The sequence below is a fragment of the Rhinopithecus roxellana genome, chromosome 17 (genome assembly GCF_007565055.1).
Source record: "Rhinopithecus roxellana isolate Shanxi Qingling chromosome 17, ASM756505v1, whole genome shotgun sequence".
NCBI lineage: Eukaryota > Metazoa > Chordata > Mammalia > Primates > Cercopithecidae > Rhinopithecus > Rhinopithecus roxellana.
Window position 1 is genome coordinate 46705143 of NC_044565.1, and position 23642 is coordinate 46728784.

The following is a 23642-nucleotide window of genomic DNA, read 5'->3' on the forward strand; positions in this document are numbered from 1 at the left end:
CGTTGCAAGATGGCGGCGGCCATGCTGGGCCTTGGGGCTGTGTGTGCGCAGCGGGCGGCGGCTCGGCCCGGACGGCTGGCGCGGCAACGGCGTTAGCCCGGTTCTCGGCCCCTCTTCGCGGCCGCTCCCTCCGCCTATTCCCGCCTTGCCCGAGATGGATCTGCCCGTGGGCCCCGGCGCGGCGGGGCCCAGCAACGTCCCGGCCTTCCTGACCAAGCTGTGGACCCTCGTGAGCGACCCGGACACCGACGCGCTCATCTGCTGGAGCCCGGTGAGGGCAGCGCGCGGGCGCGGGGCCCGTGGGGACCGGGAGGGAGCAGGGCCGCGGTGGACGGCGCGGGAGGGCTGCGGGGAGGGGCCCTGCCACACCTCGACTTAACGCGCGGTGAGCCTGCCCTGCCCCCGCCAGAGAAGGGCGGCGGGTCCCGAGCCTGCCCAGACGCAGAGCCTTAAGTTGGGAAAGCGGCTGCGAGACCCACACCCGATTCAACCGCTGCCCCAGCGAAGTTTCCCTGGGATGGGAGAATGGGGCGTCCCTTGCATCGGGCTTCTGCTAACTGTTGGGCGGTTGCGGAAGTGTCCGCGCTTAGGGCAAGCACCCGGCTTCGCCAGCGGACGCTGTGCTCCAGAGGACATCGGCGTCCCCGGGGGACGGCCTACGGGGTGCTGGGTCGGCAACTATTCGGAGACAGTCAGGACTTGGCACGTGAAGCGGAGGGCGTCGCTGTAGTGGAAAAGGAAAGGCAGTGGAAACAGAAACTAAGACGTCATGGAGCTTCAGGTTGATCTCAAGCCCGTTTCCGAATCCCAAATCTGGGTTTCCCAAGAGGAGTTTTGTTTTTCATTCCTTGTGGGGCGTCTTTACTCGCGTCTCTGTCTTCAGTTGCCTGGCAGCAGGCTTGTTTACACGGTCCGACCCTGCAAGACCGGACAGCTCCGGTTTGCAGAAGTAAATCAGTGATTGTCTGGAGTTGGAGATCAGAATCTGCTGTTCACATCCCGGCTGTGACGTCGTGTCCGGTGAGGGGCAGAGCCACAGCCTGTGGCTGGCAAGTGATGGCCTGAAGAAAGGCCACACTGGCCGAGCGGGGTCACTCTTTGCTGTAATACTAGCACTTGGGGAGGTGGAGGCGGGTAGATCACTTGAGGCCAGGAGTTCGAGACCAGCCAAGACAATATGGCAAAACCCCGACTCTACTAAAAATACAAAAAATTACCCGGGCGTGGTGGTGCTTGCCTGTGGTCCTAGCTACTTGGGAGGCTGAGATAGGAGGACCCCCTGAACCTGGGAGGCAGAGGTTGCACTGCACCGAGATTCCGTCACTGCACTCCAGCCTGGCAAAGAATGAGACCCGGTCTAAGAAAAAAAAGAAAAAAGAAAGGCCACTGATCACTGGGAGCTTTTGGAGGGACCGTGACAGGCGGGGTGCCACCAAGCATGTGTGGCCTCCCAGGAGCTAAGACCCCAGAGTTCCTCAGGCTCTGCTGAGTGCCTCCCATTTGCACAGCCTCTTTCTGCTGTTAGGAATGAAGAAAAGTCTGAACTGAAGCTGCCCCAGGCAGGAGGCCAGGTCTTCTGCTTCTCGGGTTTACTGAGGCTCTGCTTTACCTACAGAGTGTTTGGGAATAAAGAGAGGACTGGAAATCTTAGCTCTTGTTAGAAACACTTTATATTTGTCCTGCTGACACCTCTGTCTGTGTCGGCCTTCCCATCCCCAAGTCCCATTACGGCACAGTGCGCCTTCCTGCAGGCTGACTTCATTTCACCATCTCTTCATTCTAGACCTTGGCATTTTTGTGCAAAGGAAATATTCCCATGTTTCTGTTTTCTTTTATCCGTCTTTCTTTTTCTTTTTTTTTGAAACGGATTCTCGCTCTGTCGCCCAGGTTGGAGTGCCGTGGTGCGATCTTGGCTCACTACGACCTCCACCTCCCAGGTTCAAGCAATTCTCCTGCCTCAGCCTCCCGAGTAGGCAGGACTACAGGTGCCCGCCACCACACCAGGCTGATTGTTGTATTTTTAGTAGAGATGGGGTTTCACCACATCGGTCAGGCTGGTCTGGAACTCCTGACCTCAAGTTACCCACCTGCCTTGGCCTCCCAAAAGTGCTGGGATTACAGGTGTGAGCCACTGCACCCGGCCCTTCCTTCTTTTTGTTATTCCCCTTAACCCTCAGAAGTACTCTCTTGCCCCATTGTGGGAGGGGCATCTGAGATTATCTGGGATATTCTAAGCTTAATCCTACTAGCATGATCTGTCCTGTCCCATAATCTGCTTGCCGTTTCTGCTTAAAAGATTATGAGGCATGTGGGTTAGGTCCCAGTGTACTCTTTTTTGAGACCGAGGCATGTTCTGGGCAGGGCTTTTGAGCAAGGGAGGCAGATTTGATGAGGCCTGTGGCCAGCCTCCACTCTACTCACAGGTGCACCACCTGCGGCCTGTTCTCCCTGGAGAGGGATGGGGAGCCGACTGGAATGTCAGTGTTTGGTTCCACCTGCTCAGTATAAAGTGGCAATGGTTGGTGCAGGATGCAGCAGTGGGGGCGAGCATGTCAATGAGATAGAAACACGGACTTCCAACTGGAAGGAAGCCCTTCTCCAGACTGTGCAGGGAGCTGCAGAGCTTTCTGGCGCTGGCTGCGTGGCCTGGAGAAAGGAGGTGATCATCCCATCCTGTGGCTTTGAGAGCACTCACCCAAGCCCTGAGGACTCCATGTCAGCAGAGTCCCAACAGGGGACCCTCCCACAAATCTACTGCCCAGGCCCAGCTGGCTCTCAGAGGCCTTGCAAAGGCCCTGGTGCTCTTGCTCTCTGCTGCCTTCTCTGGGAGAGTCTCCTGGCCCAAAGTCTTACCACCATTCTGCCAAGAAAAACCTTCCCTGTTTGACACAAGAAGATGAGGCAGAATCACAGGCATGGTGACTCATTCTCAAGGCTGAATAACTTGGGGGAGACTGAGGCCCAGAAACTGGCCAGTGACTTTACTGAGCCTGGCCAGGAATGGGACCAGGTCTGGATAACCATTGCACTTCCCCTCCCTGGCCTGAGATCAGGACTCCCACTGCAGCCACTGGAGGCAGAATGCCAGGTCACTGTCCAGGAGAGCCCATGTGGTAGGGACTATTGGTGGGGACTATGGCCCCATCCCTGTGGTGGTTGATTTCCCACCCCCCAGACCCTCATTCCCATGAGCACCCCACCCACACAGGCAGAGGCCTTGAGGGGACCCAGCAAGTCGTGGAGGACAGCACAGCCCCATCTGCCTTGGAGAGGAAACATGTCAGCCACAAGGTTATGATCCCGGGAGATCCACATAGGAGCATGGGCATGGACGTGGGTGGTCCTCCCTCAGCCAACTTCTTAACAGCTTCTCCCAAAGGTGCACCTGGATCCAGTACCACTGAGAGCCAAAGATGGGGTTGGGGGACTTGAATACCTGGACTGACAGGCAGCTTCATAGAACTGAGACCCGTGAGACCAGGGACGCACAGCCTCCCTGCCCCGTGCCCTGGTGCCAGCCCTCAGCCCAGCTTCCTCCTCTGCATGCAGCAGCTCCTCTGTCCACCAGCGGAGGCTCTTCTAGGGCCTTGCTGGGCTGCAGCTGACTCAGGAGGGCAGCAGCCTCTTCAGAGAATTTGACAGCATGGAGACGCAAACAAAAGCAGAAAGTGAAGCCTCAGAACTAGGTTCAGCATCATCTCAGTTTTTTACAGGCTATGATTTTGTCCCACCTTTATTAACAAGATGAGGAAGTATGAAAAGTAATCTTCACATCTGAGATGGTGAGATTACAGATTTTTTTTTTTTTTTTTTTGAGATGGAGCCTCTGTTGCCCAGGCTGGAGTGCAATGACACGATCTCGGCTCACTGTAACCTCTGTCTCCTGGGTTCAAGTGATTCTCCTGCTTCAGCCTCCTGAGTATGGAATTACAGGCACCCACCACGACACCCGACTAATTTTTTTTGTATTTTTAGTGGAGACAGGGTTTCACCATGTTGGTCAGGCTGGGCTAGAACTCCTGACCTCATGATCCGCCTGCCTCAGCCTCTCAAAGTGCTGGGATTACAGATGTGAGCCACTGTACCCAGCCCGGATAATTTTTATAGTTATGTTTTTCTAAAGTACTTTTTTAAAAAAAATGAACATATACTTCATTTTGTTGTTGTTGCTGAGTTTTTGTTTTGTTTTTTTTTTTTGAGACAGAATCTCACTCTGTTGCCCAGGCCACACCCGGCTAATTTTTGTATTTTTTAGTAGAGATAGGGTTTCACTATATTGGACAGTCTGGTCTCAAACTCCTGACCTAGTGATCCACCCGCCTCAGCCTCCCAAAGTGCTGGGATTACAGGCGTGAGCCACCACGCCCGGCTAAAAAAGTGAACATGTATTTCATAAGCGAGAGTAGAAAATGTTTTCAAACCTGATCATGTTCTAAAAAGAGACCGGCCCAGCCCTACTTCCCCCTGCCCTGCAGGGCTAACTGTGGCTGCCCTGGGCAGCTGTGGACTCCATGCTGAGGCCTGAGAACAAGGCACAGCCACATGACCTATGCCAGACAAATGCTAGAATGATGGTCATGCAGGTTAGAATGAACCCAGGTAGATAGAGGCCTCAGGATCAGGGTGAGACCAGAGGAGGCACCGGGGGGGCACCTGGGTGCAAAATTTAAGGAAGCACTTTTTTTTTTTTTCTTAAGCCACGATCTTGCTCTGTTGCCCAGGCTGGAGTGCAGGGCTATGATTGCAGCTCACTGCAGCCTCTGCCTCCCAGGCTCAAGTAATCCAGTCGCCTCAGCTGAGTCACTGGGGCTACAGGCTCACACCACCAGACCTGGCTTTTTTTTTCTTTTTTAAGGTTGTAGCAGAGACAGGGTCTCGCAGGGCCTCGCCGTATTGCCCGAGCTAGTCTGGAACTTGTGGGCTCAAGCCATCCTCCCACCTCAGCCTCCCAAAGTGCTGGGATTACAGGCTTGAGCCCACCACGCCGGGCCCTGAGGCATTCCTTTTTAAGACCCACCCTGCATTTGGATGGCACTGAGAGTGGGGCCTCCTTAGATGTGGCTCCTGGATGCTTCACTGTCTTCACTTGGCCCCAGCCTCATGGGTGCAGCTCCCTTCTCTTTGGCAGCAGGAAGGACTCTAGAAGGATGTGCTGAGACCCTGGGGCTCCCTGAGACTGAGTGAGCCGGAGGTCACCAAGGCCCTCGGCCTATCCCGTGGGAGAGGTCCACTGAAAGCCAGTGGTCAGATGGCTGCTGTGGAGGGTCTCTGGGTGGACAGTTGGGAGCAGAGTGGTCCCTGCAGTGAGGCAGGGGGCAGGGCGTCTACTCATAAGCACATGAGGAGTTACAGAAGCAGAGCCAACCTAGCCACACCCAGTAACTCAGACCCTGGCCACAGATGGTGTCCGGAGCTCCCACGGCAGGCAGGGCCACCCCTACTTCCCTGGTTCTGAGAGCCACCAAGACCTAGCAGGCCCTCTGGCCCCACCCTGGATGATCTGGCATTTGGCCCAAGATGCTGGAGGCCCCACAGCAGCAGCTGTGAGGAGTGCTGCAGGGTCTGGAGGGCCTGATGTGTGCCCGGATCAGAGCATCTCCTGGTGTGGCCATAAGAAGGCACACACCTGGAGCCAGGCACGGTGGCTCACGCCTGTAATCCCAGCACTTTGGGAGGCCGAGGTGGGTGGATCACGAGGTCAAGAGATTGAGACCATCCTGGCTAACACAGTGAAACCCTGTCTCTACTAAAAAATACAAAAAACTAGCCGGGCGTGGTGGCAGGTGCCTGTAGTCCCAGCTACTTGGGAGGCTGAGGCAGGAGAATGGCGCGAACCTGGGAGGCAGAGCTTGCAGTGAGGTGAGATCCGGCCACTGCACTCCAGCCTGGGTGATAGAGCAAGACCCTGTCTCAAAAAATAAATAAAAACTAAAAAGGCTCTGTGCTGTAGCCTCCCGTGTTTCCTCTACCCCGATGGTGTGGTGGGGGGTGCGGTGAGGAGGGCCCAGGCACAGAAGGCTGGGCTGCAGCCTCCTGCGGGGAGGGCAGATGCCTCCAGTGCCCCGTGCCCACCCAGTTCCGCAGGCCAGTGTTTGCTCATCCTTTATCGAGGGACCAGGGATGGACAGCCTGGCCCTGGAAGTCTCTCAGTTTTGGAGGAGTCAGCCTGTGTGCAGGGACAGCTGGAGAGGGGTCGTGGGGCTCACAGTGCCTTCCCGGAGGAAGCAAGCAGCTTCCATCGGGTCTGTCGAGGGCTGTGGGCTCCAGGGTCTCCTCCAGGTCTGGCAGGGGGAGGGAGGCTGTCTAAGGAGAGGAGGTGGTCCCAGATGTCTCAACAGCCTCCTCCCTGTGACCCTGGGCCACGGTGAGCAGCGGTAACCACCACACAGGTGCAGGGCAGCCGGTGATGAGAGATGTGATGAGAGGTGAGGGCGATTGTGCTGCTCTTGGTCCTTGTGTGGCGAGAACATGCTGGAAGCTCCTCCTGAGCAGAAACAAGAAAAGTGTTAACGAGAAAGGTGCGGGCGGCTCAGATACGGACAGAACCACACCGGGGAGCAGGGCCACAAAGTAAGCCACTTTCTCTGCACCTGCTCGCGCTTCCTACCTCCCTCACTGCTTCCATGCCCTGACCCCGGTGGTCCCCGCTCCCCACACGTGGGCTGCAGCTACTCACACATGCGTTCCCGCTACTCCTAAAGCCCACACTCCCAGGACCCAGAGAGGGAGAAGCCAGCCAAGTCCAGGAGCCCAGAACACCCATCAGCAGATAGAGCTTAGACTTGGCAGGAGGCTGGAACAAGAGGCTTGTGACCTGGGCTGTGCGGCCACCTTGTAGAATACGGCACTGTTCACGTTCTGGGCCAGGGAGCCCTTTGAGAAGACACTCAGAGACACAGACACTTCCTATGTAAGGTGTCCCTACAGGCAGGATCTCACACACGTTTCAGGTCCTTCACAGTGCTGCGGAAAATGAGGCCACAGGCTCCGAGTTTACTGCAAGCTTCAGGGTTTGCTGACGCCTACACTTCTCAGCGTGTGGCATCTCACACCAGCCAGGGGCCTCCCATTTCCGGTGGCAGGTCTTCGTGATACGCAGTTATGACCTGTGACTCCTCCAGGAGGCGCCTGTGGTCAGCAGAGGAGGAACCTTGTTCCACTGAGGCAGGAAGATGAGACACTGGGTTCTCTGATGGGTTCACCAGCAGACCCTGTGAAATTCATAATGGCCCCTAAGGTAGGGATTGCCTGACATGTTCAACTTGGATTTAACCCTTAAGGCATAAGAAGCCACTGAACAACATTCAGACATTAGAAAACTAGGGCTGGGTGCGGTGGCTCACTCCTGTCATCCCAGCACTTTGGGAGGCCGAGGCGGGCGGATCACTTAGAGTCAGGAGTTTTAGACCAGCCTGGCCAACGTGGTGAACCCCATCTCTACTAAAAATACAAAAATAGGTTGGGTGTGGTGACACACGCCTGTAATCCCAGCTACTTGGGAGGCTGAGGCAGGAGAATCACTTGAACCCGGGATATGGAGGTTGCAATGAGCTGAGATTGCGCCACTGCACTCCAGCCTGGGCCACAGAGCGAGAATCTGTCTCAAAAAAAAAAAAAGAAAAAGAAAACTGGTGAAGACCGAGGTAAACCAAAAAATTGTCCAGGCTTTCTGCGTGGAGGCAATTTGCAGACTCACGTGCAGAGAACCCAACAAAACCCAAACTTTGGGGAAGCTGAGGCAGCCAGAATTTGTGGGGTATGGCACCAGAAAGGAAGGAGTTGTGCCCAAAAGGAAAGAGCTCCGACAAGCTGCACGTGAGCCTGCTTGCATCTTGGGCTGGATCCGATTTGCTGGTGCAAAGTGAAACCTCGTGAAGCTGGACCAAGAGCAACTTGAAGAGGAAGAGTAAGTGTAAGGGGACGGGACTCACACGGGGTCGTGGTTATTTCAGTTCCCACCAGCTACAGTGTAGAAGCCACTTTAAATACACAGAGCATTCATGAGACCTTAGAGGAACCACAGCCTGGAAGTGGCGCAGAATAAGCTGGAAAGGAGAGGCCACTCCCAATGCCACGGAAACAAGTGCAAGGCAAGCCCTGGAAACACCACGGCCTGCTAGCATGGAGTACACATGGCACTCTTGAAGACAGAAGCCAGGCGAAGTGGCTCACACCTGTCATCCCAGCACTTTGGGAGGCCGAGGCAGGTGGATCACAAGGTCAGGAGTTCGAGACCATCCTGCCTAACACGGTGAAACCCCGTCTCTACTAAAAATACAAAAAATTAGCCAGGCGTGGTGGCGGGCGCCTGTAGTCCCAGCTACTGGGGAGGCTGAGGCAGGAGAATGGTGTGAACCCAGGAGGCGGAGCTTGCAGTGAGCCAAGATCGCGCCACTGCACTCCAGCCTGGGCGACAGAACAAGACTCCGTCTCAAAAAAAAAAAAAAGACTGAGAAATGGAAGATACAGAAAAGAAGCAAGTTGGACAAAATGTCACTGGAACTAATCTCCCACGTAGAAGAATTCCACGTTGTTTACTGTGAGAGTTCCCCTTCAAGGAGGTGATGCTTACCTCTCACTCCAGAAGCCTGGGCTGCACCTAGTGACCCCTTCCAAAGAGCAGAGCACAAGAGCAGGAGGAGCAGCTTTCCAGTGGAGACCTCCAGCAGCACAGCCTCACCAGGGGTCATGGTCACCATCAGCAGTGACATGCATATCCCCGTTGTGTACTCTTTATTTTATTTATTTTTTTGAGACGGAGTCTTGCTCTGTCACCTGGCTGGAGTGCAGTGGCGCGGTCTCGGCTCACTGCAACCTCTGCTTTCCGGGTCCAAGCAATTCTCCCACCTCAGCCTCCCGAGTAGCTGGGACTATAGGCACCCGCCACCATGTCCAGCAAATTTTTTTGTATTTTTGGTAGAGACAGGGTTTCACCGTGTTAGCCAGGATGGTCTCGATCTCCTGACCCCATGATCTGCCCGCCTCAGCCTCCCAAAGTGCTGGGATTACAGGCATGAGCCACCACGTCCGGCCTGTTGTATACTTGATAGGATGATGAGAACAGCACTCTACCTCTTTGATCTTCCTCCCAAAAGCATACGTAACCACAGCTAATCATGAAAAAACATCAAACAAATCCAAATTGAGAGACATTCCCCAAACTATTTGACGAGTCCTCAAAATTGTCAAGGTTCTCAAAAACTAGGCAAGTCTGGAAAGTGTCAGAGCCGGTGGAACTGAAGGAGATGTGACAACTGGATGGATCTTGGATGACATCCTGGAGCAGAGGAAGGATTGGGTGAAAACCTAAGGAATCTAAATAGAATATGGGCCTTAGTTAACAATGTGTCTAATGTTCTTGAGACAAATGCACCACACAAAGGCACGATGTTAATGATGGGGGACACTGGTGTAGGGCATGTATTCTAAAGTAAAAAGGTGGTTCTTCAGATTCACCGCAGTGGTTTGACAAAACATTAGAAACTTCAGAAGAAAAGATTCCCGAACTAAAAGCAATGGAAACTATCCACAGTGATGTACAGAGAGAAAAAGGACTGCAAAAACTTAGCCGAGCTTCAAGGAGAGAATATCATGTGGTCTAACGTATTTGAGGTTCCAGAAAACAGTGGGGAAGAGAATACAGAAATACGACCAAAAGGCCGGGCACGGTGGCTCCTGCCCGAGATCCCAGCACTTTGGGAGGCTGAGGTGGGCAGATTGCTTGAGCCCAGGAGTTCAAGACCAGCCTGGGCAATATAGCGAGATCCCCATCTCTATAAATAATCCAAAATTAGCCGGGCATGGTAGTGCCTACCTGTGGTCCCAACTACTCAGGAGGCTGAGGCGGGAGGTTCACCTGAGCTCAGGAGGTGGAGGCTGCAGTGAGCCATGATCACACCACTGCACTGCAGCCAGGGCAACAGAGTCTCCTGCACTCCAGCCTGGGCAACAGAGACCCTGTCTCAAAAAAAAAAAAGAAATATTAGGCCCGGCGCGGTGGCTCATGCCTGTAATCCCAGCACTTTGGGAGGCTGAGACGGGCGGATCATGAGGTCAAGAGATTGAGACCATCCTGGCTAACATGGTGAAATCCCGTCTCTACTAAAAATATAAAAAACTAGCCGGGCGAGGTGGCGGGCGCCTGTAGTCCCAGCTACTCGGGAGGCTGAGGCAGGAGAATGGCATGAACCCAGGAGGTGGAGCTTGCAGTGAGCCGAGATCGCGCCACTGCACTCCAGCCTGGGCAACAGTGAGACTCCGTCTCAAAAAACAAAAACAAAACAAAACAAAAGAAATATTATGGCCAAAATTTTTCCCAAATTTTTGAAAAGCTGTAAGCTCACAAGTCCAAGAATATCAATCTCAAGCAGGATAAAACCAAAACCATATCAAGGCACATTATATAATCAAAGTGCTGGAACAGGCTGGTGAAGAGAAAATCTTAAAAGCAAACAGAAGAGGCCGGGCGCGGTGGCTCACGCCTGTAATCCCAGCACTTGGGAGGCCGAGGTGGGCAGATCACAGAAGTTGAGACCATCCTGACTAACATGGTGAAACCCCGTCTCTACTAAAAATACAAAAAATTAGCCGGGCGTGGTGGCGGGCGCCTGTAGTCCCAGCTACTCGAGAGGCTGAGACAAGAGAATTGCTTGAACCTAGGAGTCGGAGGTTGCACTGAGCTGAGATCGTGCCACTGCCTTCCAGCCTGGGTGACCGAGTGAGACCTCTCAAAGAAAAAAATTATTGTCCCAGTTTCTGAGACTCGTGAATTGATTCCAGCTCAAGGTTTCTGAGGCTGACGTCATCTCAAGGCTCAACTGAGGATGAAATACGCTTCTAACTTCCCTCAATGCTTGCTGACGGGCCACAGTTTCTCGCTGGCTTTTGGCAAGAGGCTTTAATTCCTTATCAAGTGAGCCTCTCCGTAGAGCTGTTTGTTACATGGCAGCTTGCCTCTCCAAAAGCAAGTGACCCAAGAAAGCCAGAGCCCCAGACGGCTTTTACAGTTTGTTCTCAAATGGCATCACCTCTGCGTTTGGTCACACAGGACAACCGTGGTACATGGCGGGAGGAGATGGCTCCAGGGTGTGGACACCAGAAGTGGAATCAACGGGGCCATTGGCAGGCTAGTTAATAGGGATAAATTAGCCGGGTGCAGTGGCTCATTCCTGTAATCCCAGCACTTTGGGAGGCCGAGGCAGGCAGATCACAAGGTCAGGAGTTCGAGACCATCCTGGCCAATGTGGTGAAACCTCATCTCTACTAAAAATACAAAAAGTATCTGGGCATGGTGGCGGGCACCTGTAGTCCCAGCTACTCAGGAGGCTGAGGCAGAAGAATCGCTTGAACCTGGGAGGTGGAGGTTGCAGTGAGCCTAGATCGCACCACTACACTCTAGCCCACACGACAGAGTGAGATTCTGTCTCAAAAGAAAAAAGGCCGGGTGGGGAATAAATTGAAGACCTAAATAAATGGAGAGAAATACCATGGTCATGGGACAGAAGACCTAGTATTATTATAAGGAGAACAAAATTAGAAGATTCACACTATCTGATTTCAAGACACTATAAAGCTCCAGTAATCAAGACTGAACAATATTAGCATAAATGTAAACATGTAAACAAATGGAGCAGACTATAGATTTCAGAAATAGACTCACCCATCTAAGGCTGACTGATCTTGACAAAGGTGCCACTAGTTGAATGGAGAAATAATCGTCTGTTCAGCAAACAGTGCTGGGATAACTGGACGTCCATAAACAAAAAGGTGAGCCTCGTCCTTTACCTCACCCCATATACGAAACTAACTCAGAATGGATTGGAGACTAAAATATGAGCTAAGACAACAAAACTTCTAGAGAAAAAAAAACCCTTTGATCTTGAGTTAGGAGACAAAATCACCAAATAGGAAAAAAAGTCGACTTCATTGAAGTTAAAAACATCCACTCTTTGAAATACACTATTAGGGAATTAAGAAGCAAACCACACACTATATTTGTAAAGCATATATCTGGTACCAAGAATATATTTTTTAAAAAATTTTTGGCCAGGCACGGTGGCTCACGCCTGTAATCCCAACACTTGGGGAGGCTGAGGCAGGTGAATCACTTGAGGTCAGGAGTTTGAGACCAGCTTGGCCAACATGGTGAAAGCTTGTCTCTACTAAAAATACAAAAATTAGCTGAGTGTGGTGGCAGGTGCCTGTAGTCCCAGCTACTTGGGAGGCTGAGGCGGGAGAATCGCTTGAACCCGGGAGGCAGAGGTTGCAGTGAGCCGAGATCGCGCCACTGCACTCTAGCCTGGGCGATGGAGCGAGATTCCATCTCAAATAATAATAATAAATAAATAAATGACAAGTGGCTGAGCATGGTAGCTGACACCTGTAATCCCAACACTTTGGGAGGCCAGCGTGGGTAGATCACTTCCACTCAGGAGTTTGAGACCAGCCTGGGCAACACAGGGAGACCCATCTCTACAAAAAAAAAAAATGAGCCCGGCGTGGTGGTTTGCTCCTGTGGTCCCAGCTACTCGGGAGGCTGCGGGGGGAGGATCTCTTGGTCCCAGGAGGTGGAGATTGCAGTGAGTCAAGATCGCGCCGCTGCACTCCAGCCTGGGTGACAAAGCACGACTCTGTCTCAAAAAATAAAAACGTATATTGAAAAAGGCAAAAGATTTGAACAGATACATCAAAAAAAGACAAATAGCAAATAAGCACTTGAACAGATGCTCAGCATCATTACTTGTCAGAGAAACGCACACGAAAACCTCAGTGCCAGCTACCAGAACAACCAACAGGCCAGGCGCGGTGGCTCACGCCTGGAATCCCAGCACTTTGGGAGGCTGAGACGGGTGGATCACGAGGTCAAGACGTGGAGACCATCCGGGCTAACATGGTGAAACCCCGTCTCTACTGAAAATTTTTTTAAAAATCAGCCGGGCACGGTGACGGGCGCCTGTAGTCCCAGCTACTCGGGAGGCTGAGGCAGGAGAATGGCATGAACCCGAGAGGCAGAAGTTGCAGTGAGCCGAGATTGCGCCACTGCGCTCCAGCCTGGGGGACAGAGCAAGAGACTCCATCTCAAAAAAAAAAGAAAAAACAGCCAACGCCACCAGGTGCTGAGGAGGGCACGGAGCCACTGGAACTCAGCTGTGCTGCTGAGAACACAAATGCTATATCATACTCTTTGAAAAGCAGCTTGGGCGTTGCATGGGAAATTAAGCGTTTACCACACGGCCAGCAGCTCTGCTTTGGTTATTGTATTGTTCAGCTCTGGAATTTCCACTGGGGGCTCTTTATGATTTCGTCTCTTTTACCATTGTTTTGGTGTAGATGGGGTCTCGCTGTTTGGATGATTGTTTGCAGGGGTGTTCCGTGGGGTTTTGAGCAGTGGTAGTTTCTGAGGTCAGTCAGGGTTGTTGTGGCCCCAGCAGGGCTCTTCATAGCTTTCCCTTTGCAGAAGAACAAGCCTGTGGTTTTACGTGTTTCTCTTCCTTGAGAGGAGCTGTCGTTTCTGAGAGCAACTCTTGGGCTGAACTTTCAAATAGAATGAGTTTCCTTGGGGAGCTTCAGAGCTCTTTCCTTATGGACAGCCTCTCTCCCCAGGCTCGCTCTGTGCCACTGCTCTGGGCGCCGGGCAGGACAGCAGCCTCTGATCTTCTTGGCCTGGCTTTCCCAGCATGGGTGCTCTACCCTGCAGTTTTAACCCAGAAAGCCTGAACTGTATTTAAAACGTGTGGTTTTCAAGGCCAGGCACAGTGGCTCATGCCTGTCATCCCAGCACTTTGGGAAGCCGAGGTGGGTGGATCACTTCCAGTCAGGAGTTCAAGACCAGCCTGGCCAACCTGGTGAAAGCCTGTCTCTACCAAAAATATAAAACTTAGCCAGGTGTGGTGGCACATGCCTGTAATCCCAGCTACTCAGGAGGCTGAGGCAGAAGAATCGCTTGAACCCAGGAGGTGGAGGTTGCAGTGAGCCAAGATGGCACCACTGTACTCTAGCCTAGGTGACAGAGAGAGACTCCATCTCAAAAAAATACTGTGGTTTTGAAATTGCTTTAATCAGGTGGGAGCTGCAGGGAGGTGGTCAGAGACCTGGGTGTCCTCAGCCTGCTGTGACTGTGGCCGAGCTCCTCTCTGAGGCATGGGCAAGGTGGAGGAAGGGAGCCCCTGGCGTCTAGGCCACATGCTCCAGCAACTTAGTCTCTTCAACTTGGAGTCGGTGAGGATGAGAAACTCTGGTGGTCTGCCTAGCCCGTGAGATCCGGGAAACCTTGTTCGGGAACTAAGGGGAGAAGGGTCCCCATCTTCCTGCTCCCCTCCCTGAGTGTAGTGCCCATCATGGCGAGCTGGGGTGAGAGGGAAAGAGGAGGCTGAGGTTCAGATACCACCAGGCTCACTGTTCGTACCAGGTGTCGGTAGATTTTACTCCGTAAGTGTTTATCTGTTAATATGCCTTTAGGACAGTTTGAGACTTTAAATGGTTTAAGTAAGCTTTGCTTGTTTCACAGGAAGTGCTTCCACGAAGGTCCTCACATTGCTGCCCCAGAGTGGAAATCTCTCCATTTTCAAAGCATAGCTTTGCCGGATATTGAGTTTTTATGTTTTGTAGAGATGGGGTCTCGCGATGTTGCCCAGACTGGTCTCCAACTCCTGGGCTCAAGGGATCCTCCTGCCTTAGCCTCCCAAAGTGCTCGGATTACAGGCCTGAGTCCCACACCCGGCCAGTATACAAAGATTGAGCGGCAGGGTCTTTTATTTTAATACTTTTATTTTATTTGTTTTGGTTTGTTTTTGTTTTTGTTTGGAGATGGATTCTCGCTCTGTCGCCCAGGCTGGAGGGCGGTGGCACGATCTCCGCTTACTACAACCTCCACCTCCCAGGTTCAAGCAATACTCCTGCCTCAACCTCCTGAGTAGCTGGGATTACAGGCATGAGCCACTACACCCAGCTAGTTTTTCCATTTTTAGTAGAGACGGGGTTTCACCATGCTGTCCAGGCTGGTCTGAAACTCCTGACCTCAAATGATCCACCCACCTTAGCCTCCCAAAGTGTTGGAATTACAGACGTGAGCCACCACACCAGCCATTTTAAAACTTTTTTTTTTTTCGAGACAGAGTCTTGCTCTGTCCCCCAGGCTGGGGTGCAGTGGGGTGATCTCGGCTCACTGCAACCTCTGCCTCCCGGATTCAAGCGATTCTTCTGCCTCAGCCTCCCAAGTAGCTGGGAGCACAGGCACAGGCCACCACGCCCAGCTAATTTTTATATTTTTAGTAGAGATGGGGTTTACTCATGTTGGCCAGGCTGGTCTCGAATTCCTGACCTCAGGTGATCTGCCCGGCTCAGCCTCCCAAAATGCTGGGATTACAGGTGTGAGCCACCGTGCCCGGCTGTGTTATACTTTTTGTGGTGTCTCACAGGTCTCTGAGGCTCTGCTCATTTTTGTTTTTTTGTTTTTGTTTTTTTGAAACAGAATCTCCTTCTGTCACCGGGCTGGAGTGCAGTGACGCAATCTCGATCTCGGCTCCCTGCAACCTCTGCCTCCAGGGTTCAAGCAATTATCTTGCCTCAGCCTCCCAAGTAGCTGGGACTACAGGCACAGGCCACCACGCCCAACTAATTTTTTTTTATATTTTTAGTAGAGATGGGGTTTCACCGTGTTGACCAGGATGGTCTCAATGTGTTGACCTCGTGATCCACCCACGTTGGCCTCCCAAAGTGCTGAGACTGCAGGTGTGAGCCACCGCGCCCAGCCGGCTCCTGTCCTCCTCATTCCTTCTTTTTTCTTTTTTTTCTCATACCGAACCATCTCAATGGACCTGTCTTCATGTTTGCTGACTCCTTCTCCTAGTCTGATATGCTCTGTCGCCCAAGCTGGAGTGCAGTGGCGCGATCTCAGCTCACTACAACCTCCGCCTCCCGGGTTCAAACAGTTCTCCTGCCTCAGCCTCCTGAGTAGCTGGGATTACAGGCATGAGCCACCACGCCTGGCTAATTTTGTATTTTTAGTAGAGACGGGGTTTCTCGATGTTGGTCAGGTTGGTCTCCAACTCCTGACCTCAGGTGATCCACCTGCCTTGGACTCTCAAAGTGCTGGGATTCCAGGCGTGAGCCACCATGCCTGGCCCCTCTGGTTAACTTTATTATTTTTTTTTTTTTGAGACGGAGTCTCGCTCTGTCGCCCGGGCTGGAGTGCAGTGGCCGGATCTCAGTTCACTGCAAGCTCCGCCTCCCGGATTTACGCTATTCTCCTGCCTCAGCCTCCCGAGTAGCTGGGACTACAGGCGCCGCCACCTCGCCCGGCTAGTTTTTTGTATTTTTTAGTAGAGACGGGGGTTTCACCGTGTTAGCCAGGATGGTCTCGATCTCCTGACCTCGTGATCCGCCCGTCTCGGCCTCCCAAAGTGCTGGGATTACAGGCGTGAGCCACCGCGCCCGGCCTCTCTGGTTAACTTTTAATCTGAATTATTATACTTTTCAGTTCCAAAATTTTGATTTCGTCCTTCTTTACCATTTTTATCTCTTTATTGATACCCTGTGTTTGATGAGATGTCATTCTCATACTTCAGTTCTTCAGATGTGGTTTCCTTTAGTTGTTTGAACATATTTGAAATAATTGACTTAAAATCTTTGCCTGGTAAGTCCAGTGTCCAGTGTTTTGGCTTCTTTGGGGACAGTTTCTATTGATTGCTTTTTTTTTCCCTGTGTATGGTGTGGGGGTCCTAGCTTCTTGTTTCTTTGTATATCTCGTTTTTGTTTTTTTTTTTTAACTAGAGTCTTTGTTTGTTTGTTTGTTTTTGAGTCTGTTACCCAGGCTGGAGCGCAGTAGCTCGATCACAGCTCACTGCAACCTTCACCTCCAGAGCTCAAGGGATCCTCCCACCTCAGCCTCCTGAGTAGCTGGGATGACAGGTGTGCGCCACCACACCATTTAATTTTTGTATTTTTACTAGAGACGAGGTTTTGCCATGTTGCCCAGGCCGGTCTCCAACTCCTGAGCTCAACCAACCCACCCGCCTTGGCCTCCCAAAGTGCTGGGACCACAGGCGTGAGCCAGCACAGCCGGCTGGAGAACTGGAGCTCTCACAGGTTGAGAGTGGCAGCTCGAGCTCGGACTCCCCCGCCTCCCCAGGATTTGTCACTGCTGCTGTTTGTTGTGGTTATCTGCCAGGTAGCTTTTCGGGACTGCTTCTGTAAAGGTTCTGTTCTTTCTTGATGGCCACTGCAGTCTCTGTTCCGTTCACTGATGTGGGTCGTGACGGGGCGGAAATGTTCTCGAGGCTTGGAGCCAGCGAGTCCCCGTCTTTGGGGGCTGTGTGTGTACTGGGGACGCCTTCAGCACTTGGCCAGGCCGTGGACAACCCGACTGTGCTTCCCTTCCTGCTTACGCAGAGCTCAAGGTCAGCCAGAAGTGAGAGCTCAGGGCTGGCTCACACGTGTACGGCTGCGAGATGTCCTGGAATATCTCAGAGCTTTTCAGAGCCTCTAGTGGCGCCTCCTTCTCCCCAGCGGCCGGGCGCTGCCTCAGGCAGCCACAGCGTTCAAAAGTCGCCTCTAAATGTTTCAACAAGCACGCCTAGGCAAACAGCTTTTTTATTCAGGAGAGCTTCAAGTCAAATCAGAGACAGCCTTGTGCGTGGACTCCTAGGCAGATGCTGCCAGGCCTCTGGGAATGGGGTCTTGGAGGAGCCCAAGCCCTGGCCCACCCCGCAGCAGCTGCCAGGACACTGGTTCCCACGGGGACTGCAGCTGTTGGTTTTCAGGGCTGCAGATGGAGTGGGAATAGGGCATGTTAAAATGCTGCCAAGCCTGGCCGGGCACGGTGGCTCACGTCTGTAATCCCAGCACTGCAGGAGGCCGAGGTGGGCGGATCACTTGAGGTCAGGAATTCAAGACCAGCCTGGGCAACATGGTGAAACCCCATCTCTACTAAAAATACAGAAATTAGCCGGGCGTGGTGGCGCCTGTAGTCAACTACTTGGGAGGCTGAGGCACGAGAATCACTTGAACTTGGGAGGCGGAGGCTGCAGTGAGCCGTGTTCGTGCCAGTGCACTCCAGCCTGGGCAACAGAGCAAGACCCTGTCTCAGAAAAAAAAAAAGTTCACACAGCCCACTGTTCTTACTAAGATTCAGCTGTTTTTCTGGAATAAATGCTCCCCGTGCTACTGTAATTCTTTGGTTAATTTTCAGAGTCTGGAAAGTTGGCGTTTTTCACCATCTCTGTCCTGCTGCCTTAGGTCCTTTCCGTGACTGTTCCCTCCCTAACACACGCACATCCCTGTTTATTTCGCGTCTCTCTATTTTGGAAAGTGGTTCTCCACTTCTAGTGCCATACCACGGGGGTTTTTCTGGCTTTTTTCCCTGTTTGCATCTGCAGCTCCCTTCCCTGGCAGGGAGAAATCTGCCCCACTGCCCTTCCCCAGTTTCTTCACTGGGTCAGCCACCCCTTCCTCTGCAGATACCCCTCACCTCTCTCTGGCCCTGCTTCAGGCCCCCATTCCCCGCCATGTGGGCTTCTCGCTGTCCCCTAAGCCTTCAATGCCCCCTCTGAGCCACTGTGGCCACGGCCAGCAGGGATGCCTCCCTCGCCAGCTCCTCCTGATAGCTCTGGGCCTGAGCTTGGGAGAGAAATGGAAGAGGAAGAATATATTCAGTGTTTGACTGTCTCTGTTTCTTGTCTCACGTCACAAAACAAGAATGAATTTGGATTTCTGAACGCAAATGTGTTTTCCTCTGGAGTAATGAAGTCAGGACTCAATTTCCTTTGCTGTTCCTAAGGGAAATGTCCTGCTTAAACACCCATCCCGTGGGCATGGCCAGAGTGCGGCAGGTGCTTTGTGAGTGGAAACGTGGCCTTCTCTAGAACCCCTGGGGAGGGGCTTCCCGGCTGTGAGGAAGGCCCCGCATCTGCCCACTGCCCAGTCCTGGGCCTCACAGTGAGGATGCAGGTCACACTGCACAGATGAGGCTCGTGTGGCAGGTGGTCCCAGGAACGAACTCACCTCCCGCCAGCCCCCTGGGCCTCCCATGGCCCCAGCCCCATCAGGTGGAATGTGCACTGCCTGCGCTTCAGAAGGGGTGGCCTGGGGAAGGGTGGCTTGGGCACACTGCCTCTTGCCACCACGCGTGACCCACCGTGTGTCTCCCTTTCAGAGTGGGAACAGCTTCCATGTGTTCGACCAGGGCCAGTTTGCCAAGGAGGTGCTGCCCAAGTATTTCAAGCACAACAACATGGCCAGCTTCGTGCGGCAGCTCAACATGTGTGAGTGCTGACTCCGAGGTGCGGGAGGCAGACCTGCAGACGCAGGAGGACCTTGTGGATGAAGGACGGAGCCCCTGTGCTGGCTAAGGGCATGCCATGGAACCCAGCAAGCCTGGAGGCCGGGGGCAGCTGCCTCTTCCAAGGGGGAGGGTCCTCGTGGGTATGAACCTGGGGTCTCCAAGGAAGAACCGTGAAGCCTGAGCTGTACTCCACGTGTATCGGGCGTGGGGAGCCCCGTGGGGACACAGGGTCTCACTTAGACCAAGACCACCCAGCCACCAGGCGTGGGCTCTGAGGGGCAGGGCGGGGTCTGACCGTGGCCAAGCCCCGCAGCAGCCTCCCAGGGCAGTGGCCGCTCTTCGAGGGGTCTCGTCCTGCCCTGAAGCAGAGCCGCCCCCTTCCCTGCTATGTGCAGATGGTTTCCGGAAAGTGGTCCACATCGAGCAGGGTGGCCTGGTCAAGCCAGAGAGAGATGACACGGAGTTCCAGCACCCGTGCTTCCTGCGCGGCCAGGAGCAGCTCCTTGAGAACATCAAGAGGAAAGTCACCAGTGTGAGTCCCGGCCCCGCACCCTCGCCCAGTCTCGCCTGCCACGGCTCTCCCCGCCCGGCCCTCCCTGAGAGTTCCCACCCCAGCCTGCCCGCTTCCTGAGGGACCCGGCTGCAGTGGACGAGCCTGAGCCTGCCAAGCTCCCGGGCCGCTTCAGTGACCCCTGTCCCTCTCGGGGATCCAGGTGTCCACCCTGAAGAGTGAAGACATAAAGATCCGCCAGGACAGTGTCACCAAGCTGCTGACGGACGTGCAGCTGATGAAGGGGAAGCAGGAGTGCATGGACTCCAAGCTCCTGGCCATGAAGCAGTAGGTCCCACACCAGCACTGTGGGCCGCAGCGGGTGCTGTGGGGCAGGGCCCTGTCCAGGGCTCCAGGTGCTCAGCCCCACCTCCTGCTCCACCCAGATCTACCCTGGGCCTCTGCCCCAGCCCTGCCACCCATGGCTGCCATTCTCCACATGCAGAAGGGGTTGGGAGGGTCCCCTGTTCTGCACATCCCCAGCGCCCTCTGGGCCATCCTGGCCTCCGAGCTTGGCGGGACCTACCAGCCTAATTTTGAGGACAAGCCCTGCACAGCAGACCCACCCCACCCGCCTCGGGCCTGGGGTCAGACGCATCTCAGGCCCTTCCTGGAACCTCTGCCCCACACTTGCCTGGGCCTATGGAGCTAGCCCCCCAGCCCCTCCTCACCAGGACCCTGCGGCTCTGGGGAAACCTTAGCAGGGGCCTGACACACGGTGGCACCTGAGAAACTGAGGCAAGCCCACCTCGCAAGGCTGGCTCAGGTCTCGCATCCACTTTGGGGCTCCAGGCCTGCGGGAACCCCAACCCCAGTTGGCCCCAAGAAGACTCACAGGCTTGGTGGGGCTCAGCCTCCCAGAGCAGCAGGAGCGCGCTCATGGCCCTGCTCAACTGGCTGGGGACAGCTCTTCCCCACCCCGTGGGGCCACCTCGTGGGGCCACCTCTGAGCCACTTCCAGGCCTGGCCCTGAGCACCTGCAGGACACGGGACAGCCGGTGTCGCAGCCTGAAGAACTGTCCTCCCTCAACCTGGCTTCTCAGGTGGAAGGGCGGCTCAAGGGTCTGCTCCTGGCCTGTGTCCAAGGCAGCCCTCCAGGTGTTGGCCAGGATGGATGCCAGGATCCGGGTGCACCTGGATCCTGGTGCTCCTGTCCCCAACACCCTACCTGACACCAGGTGTTCCCGGCAGGGTGAGGGGCAGTGGGACCAGCAAGCCCTGGCCCTGGCCCCCAGCCCCTCCACACAGCAGTTCTCATCCTGGGGTGGGCCAGGCCAGACATGGTCATACTTACCCTTGCGCCTGCCTGGTGGGCGGGGAGGGTCTGTGGGGCTCCCTCAGCCCTGGCGCTCCTGGGATTGGGCTCCACTGACCCAGCCTGGTCTGTTACAGTGAGAATGAGGCTCTGTGGCGGGAGGTGGCCAGCCTTCGGCAGAAGCATGCCCAGCAACAGAAAGTCGTCAACAAGGTGGGGGCAGGGCCAGAGGGCCGGCGGGGGCCCCACAAGGGCCAGGGTGACTGTGTCCTCTCTCCCCACAGCTCATTCAGTTCCTGATCTCACTGGTGCAGTCAAACCGGATCCTGGGGGTGAAGAGAAAGATGTGAGGTTTTGGGGACGCCTGCATCCGCCACCTGGGGCCCAGGGCCGTCCTCCTCCTCTGTCAGGTGTGCCCCGAGGTGGGGGGTGGCGGCTGACCTGCACCCTTCCCCACAGCCCCCTGATGCTGAACGACAGTGGCTCAGCACATTCCATGCCCAAGTACGGCCGGCAGTTTTCCCTGGAGCACGTCCACGGCTCGGGCCCCTACTCGGTGAGTGCTGGAGGCAGGGCACCCGTCCAGGCGTGCGGGCGGCAGTGGGGTGTGTTGCCCCAGCCGGCGCTGCACGAGCCTTCTGCCTTTGATTGCAGGCCCCCTCCCCGGCCTACAGTAGCTCCAGCCTCTACGCCCCCGATTCTGTGGCCAGCTCCGGGCCCATCATCTCCGACATCACCGAGCTGGCTCCTGCCAGCCCCGTGGCCTCCCCCGGCGGGAGCAGAGACGAGAGGTGGGGGCCGCATCACCCCAGCCATCCTGTCCCCCAACGAGGCGAGCCCCTGTGGGCCCAGGGCAGAGTTGGGGATGAGGTGGGGCTGGCCAAGACACCAGCTAACGTGGCCCCCCTCGTGTCCAGGCCCCTGTCCAGCAGCCCCCTGGTGCGTGTCAAGGAGGAGCCCCCCAGCCCGCCTCAGAGCCCCCGGGTAGAGGAGGCGAGTCCCGGGCGCCCATCTTCCGTGGACACCCTCTTGTCCCCGACCGCCCTCATTGACTCCATCCTGCGGGAGAGTGAACCTACCCCCGCCTCCGCCACAGCCCTCACGGACGCCAGGGGCCACACGGACACCGAGGGCCGGCCTCCCTCACCCCCGCCCACCTCCACCCCTGAAAAGTGCCTCAGCGTAGCCTGCCTGGACAAGTGAGTGCCGCCCCACCCACAGCCCCTGGAGGCACAGCCCTGGGCTTCAGCTCAGACTGTCCCAGAGGGCTGAGCAGGGCAGCTGGCAAGGCAGGACCCTACCCCTAACCTCGGAGCTCGGGGCTGGGGAGGGAGACAGGTGCCAAACAGATCACCCCACAATCCCAAACGCCACAGAAGCCAAGGGCGTGTCCGGGCAGGCTACTGGGCCCTGCTCTCAGCCACCCCTCCTGCTGCTGCCACCCTCTCGCCACAGGCCACAGGTCCTGGCAGGTCGTGCTGCCCAGACAGATGGCAGGAGATGGTGAGCGGGGCCTGGCCTCCACACCCCCAGGCTTGCCCAGCCCCTGCCTGCAATGGGGGCTCTTGTTTTTGTATCTTGCAGTTTGGCTCGCACTCCACAGATGTCTGGGGTCACCCGCCTCTTCCCCTGCCCCTCTTCCTCTCCGCATGGCCGAGTCCAGCCAGGGTTAGCGCTGACCCCACTGGGGTGGGAGGAGGGCCCTGCCAGAGCTCGGGCCCTCCCACACGACCGTGGACCAGACCCAGCCTGACGGGGCATGAGCATCGGGTCTGGGCGGCATCGTCCTAAGCTCCTCTGTGGCTGGGGCTCAATGTCATCATGGCTCCCCTGGCCATGGGCCTGTGGTCATTGCCTGTGACAGGGACAGGTCTCTGGTGCTGGCAGGATCCAAACTGTGGTGCTGACTGCACTTCCTGCCAGGCGGGGTCTCCAGGGTACCTCTGGTACCCGGCCTGGCTGCCTGTCCCATGGCCCAGGTGTGCCCCATGGCCTAGTGCTTTCTTGGTCACAGCCACCAGACCGTGAGTCTCATTCCCACAGCAGCACCAGGGCAGGGACTGAGCCCCCCACACACTGAGCACAGCCCCAGCCATTTTCCCAATGCTACAGGAAGCCTCACCAACCCTGAAAACTGAAATCCCTGATCCTCGTACTAGAGCTGAATACACCCCTTGTCTCCTGGATCCTCTGCCACCAAGGCCTCCAGGCCCTCATGGCGAAGGGATGCCCAGCATGGGCCCAGCCGCACCCCAGAGGGCACAAAGCCTCCACCACCTTCCAGGCGGTCCTCAAATGCACTGCCTCCTCCAGCCTGTGCAGGCATACACGGGGGTGCGGCCTGGGGGATACAGTCAAGGGGAGCCCTTCTCCCACTGGAGTGCATCGGGGTGTGGGGCGTGGGGCACTGGTTCAGCTACCCCCTCATCCCGGGCCAGGAATGAGCTCAGTGATCACTTGGATGCTATGGACTCCAACCTGGACAACCTGCAGACCATGCTGAGCAGCCATGGCTTCAGTGTGGACACCAGCGCCCTGCTGGACGTGAGTCGCGTCCT

General features: G+C 55.2%; 1 protein-coding gene across 2 annotated transcripts in view; it reads left to right on the top strand.

Annotated features, from left to right (window-relative positions):
- HSF1 (heat shock transcription factor 1) overlaps window positions 1–23642 on the top strand; it is a 24601-nt gene continuing 959 nt past the window's right edge. The window contains exons 1-11 of one of the 2 annotated variants that reach the window (XM_010375231.2): window positions 10–271; window positions 19151–19259; window positions 19675–19811; window positions 19993–20117; window positions 21222–21297; window positions 21369–21430; window positions 21544–21640; window positions 21739–21875; window positions 22002–22283; window positions 22669–22752; window positions 23523–23628. In XM_010375231.2, coding sequence (XP_010373533.1) covers window positions 155–271; window positions 19151–19259; window positions 19675–19811; window positions 19993–20117; window positions 21222–21297; window positions 21369–21430; window positions 21544–21640; window positions 21739–21875; window positions 22002–22283; window positions 22669–22752; window positions 23523–23628 — 1332 coding nt within the window. In that variant the 5' untranslated portion in view covers window positions 10–154. Of the gene's footprint in view, window positions 272–19150; window positions 19260–19674; window positions 19812–19992; window positions 20118–21221; window positions 21298–21368; window positions 21431–21543; window positions 21641–21738; window positions 21876–22001; window positions 22284–22668; window positions 22753–23522; window positions 23629–23642 lie in introns of both variants that reach the window. The other variant, XM_010375232.2, reaches the window with a different exon arrangement.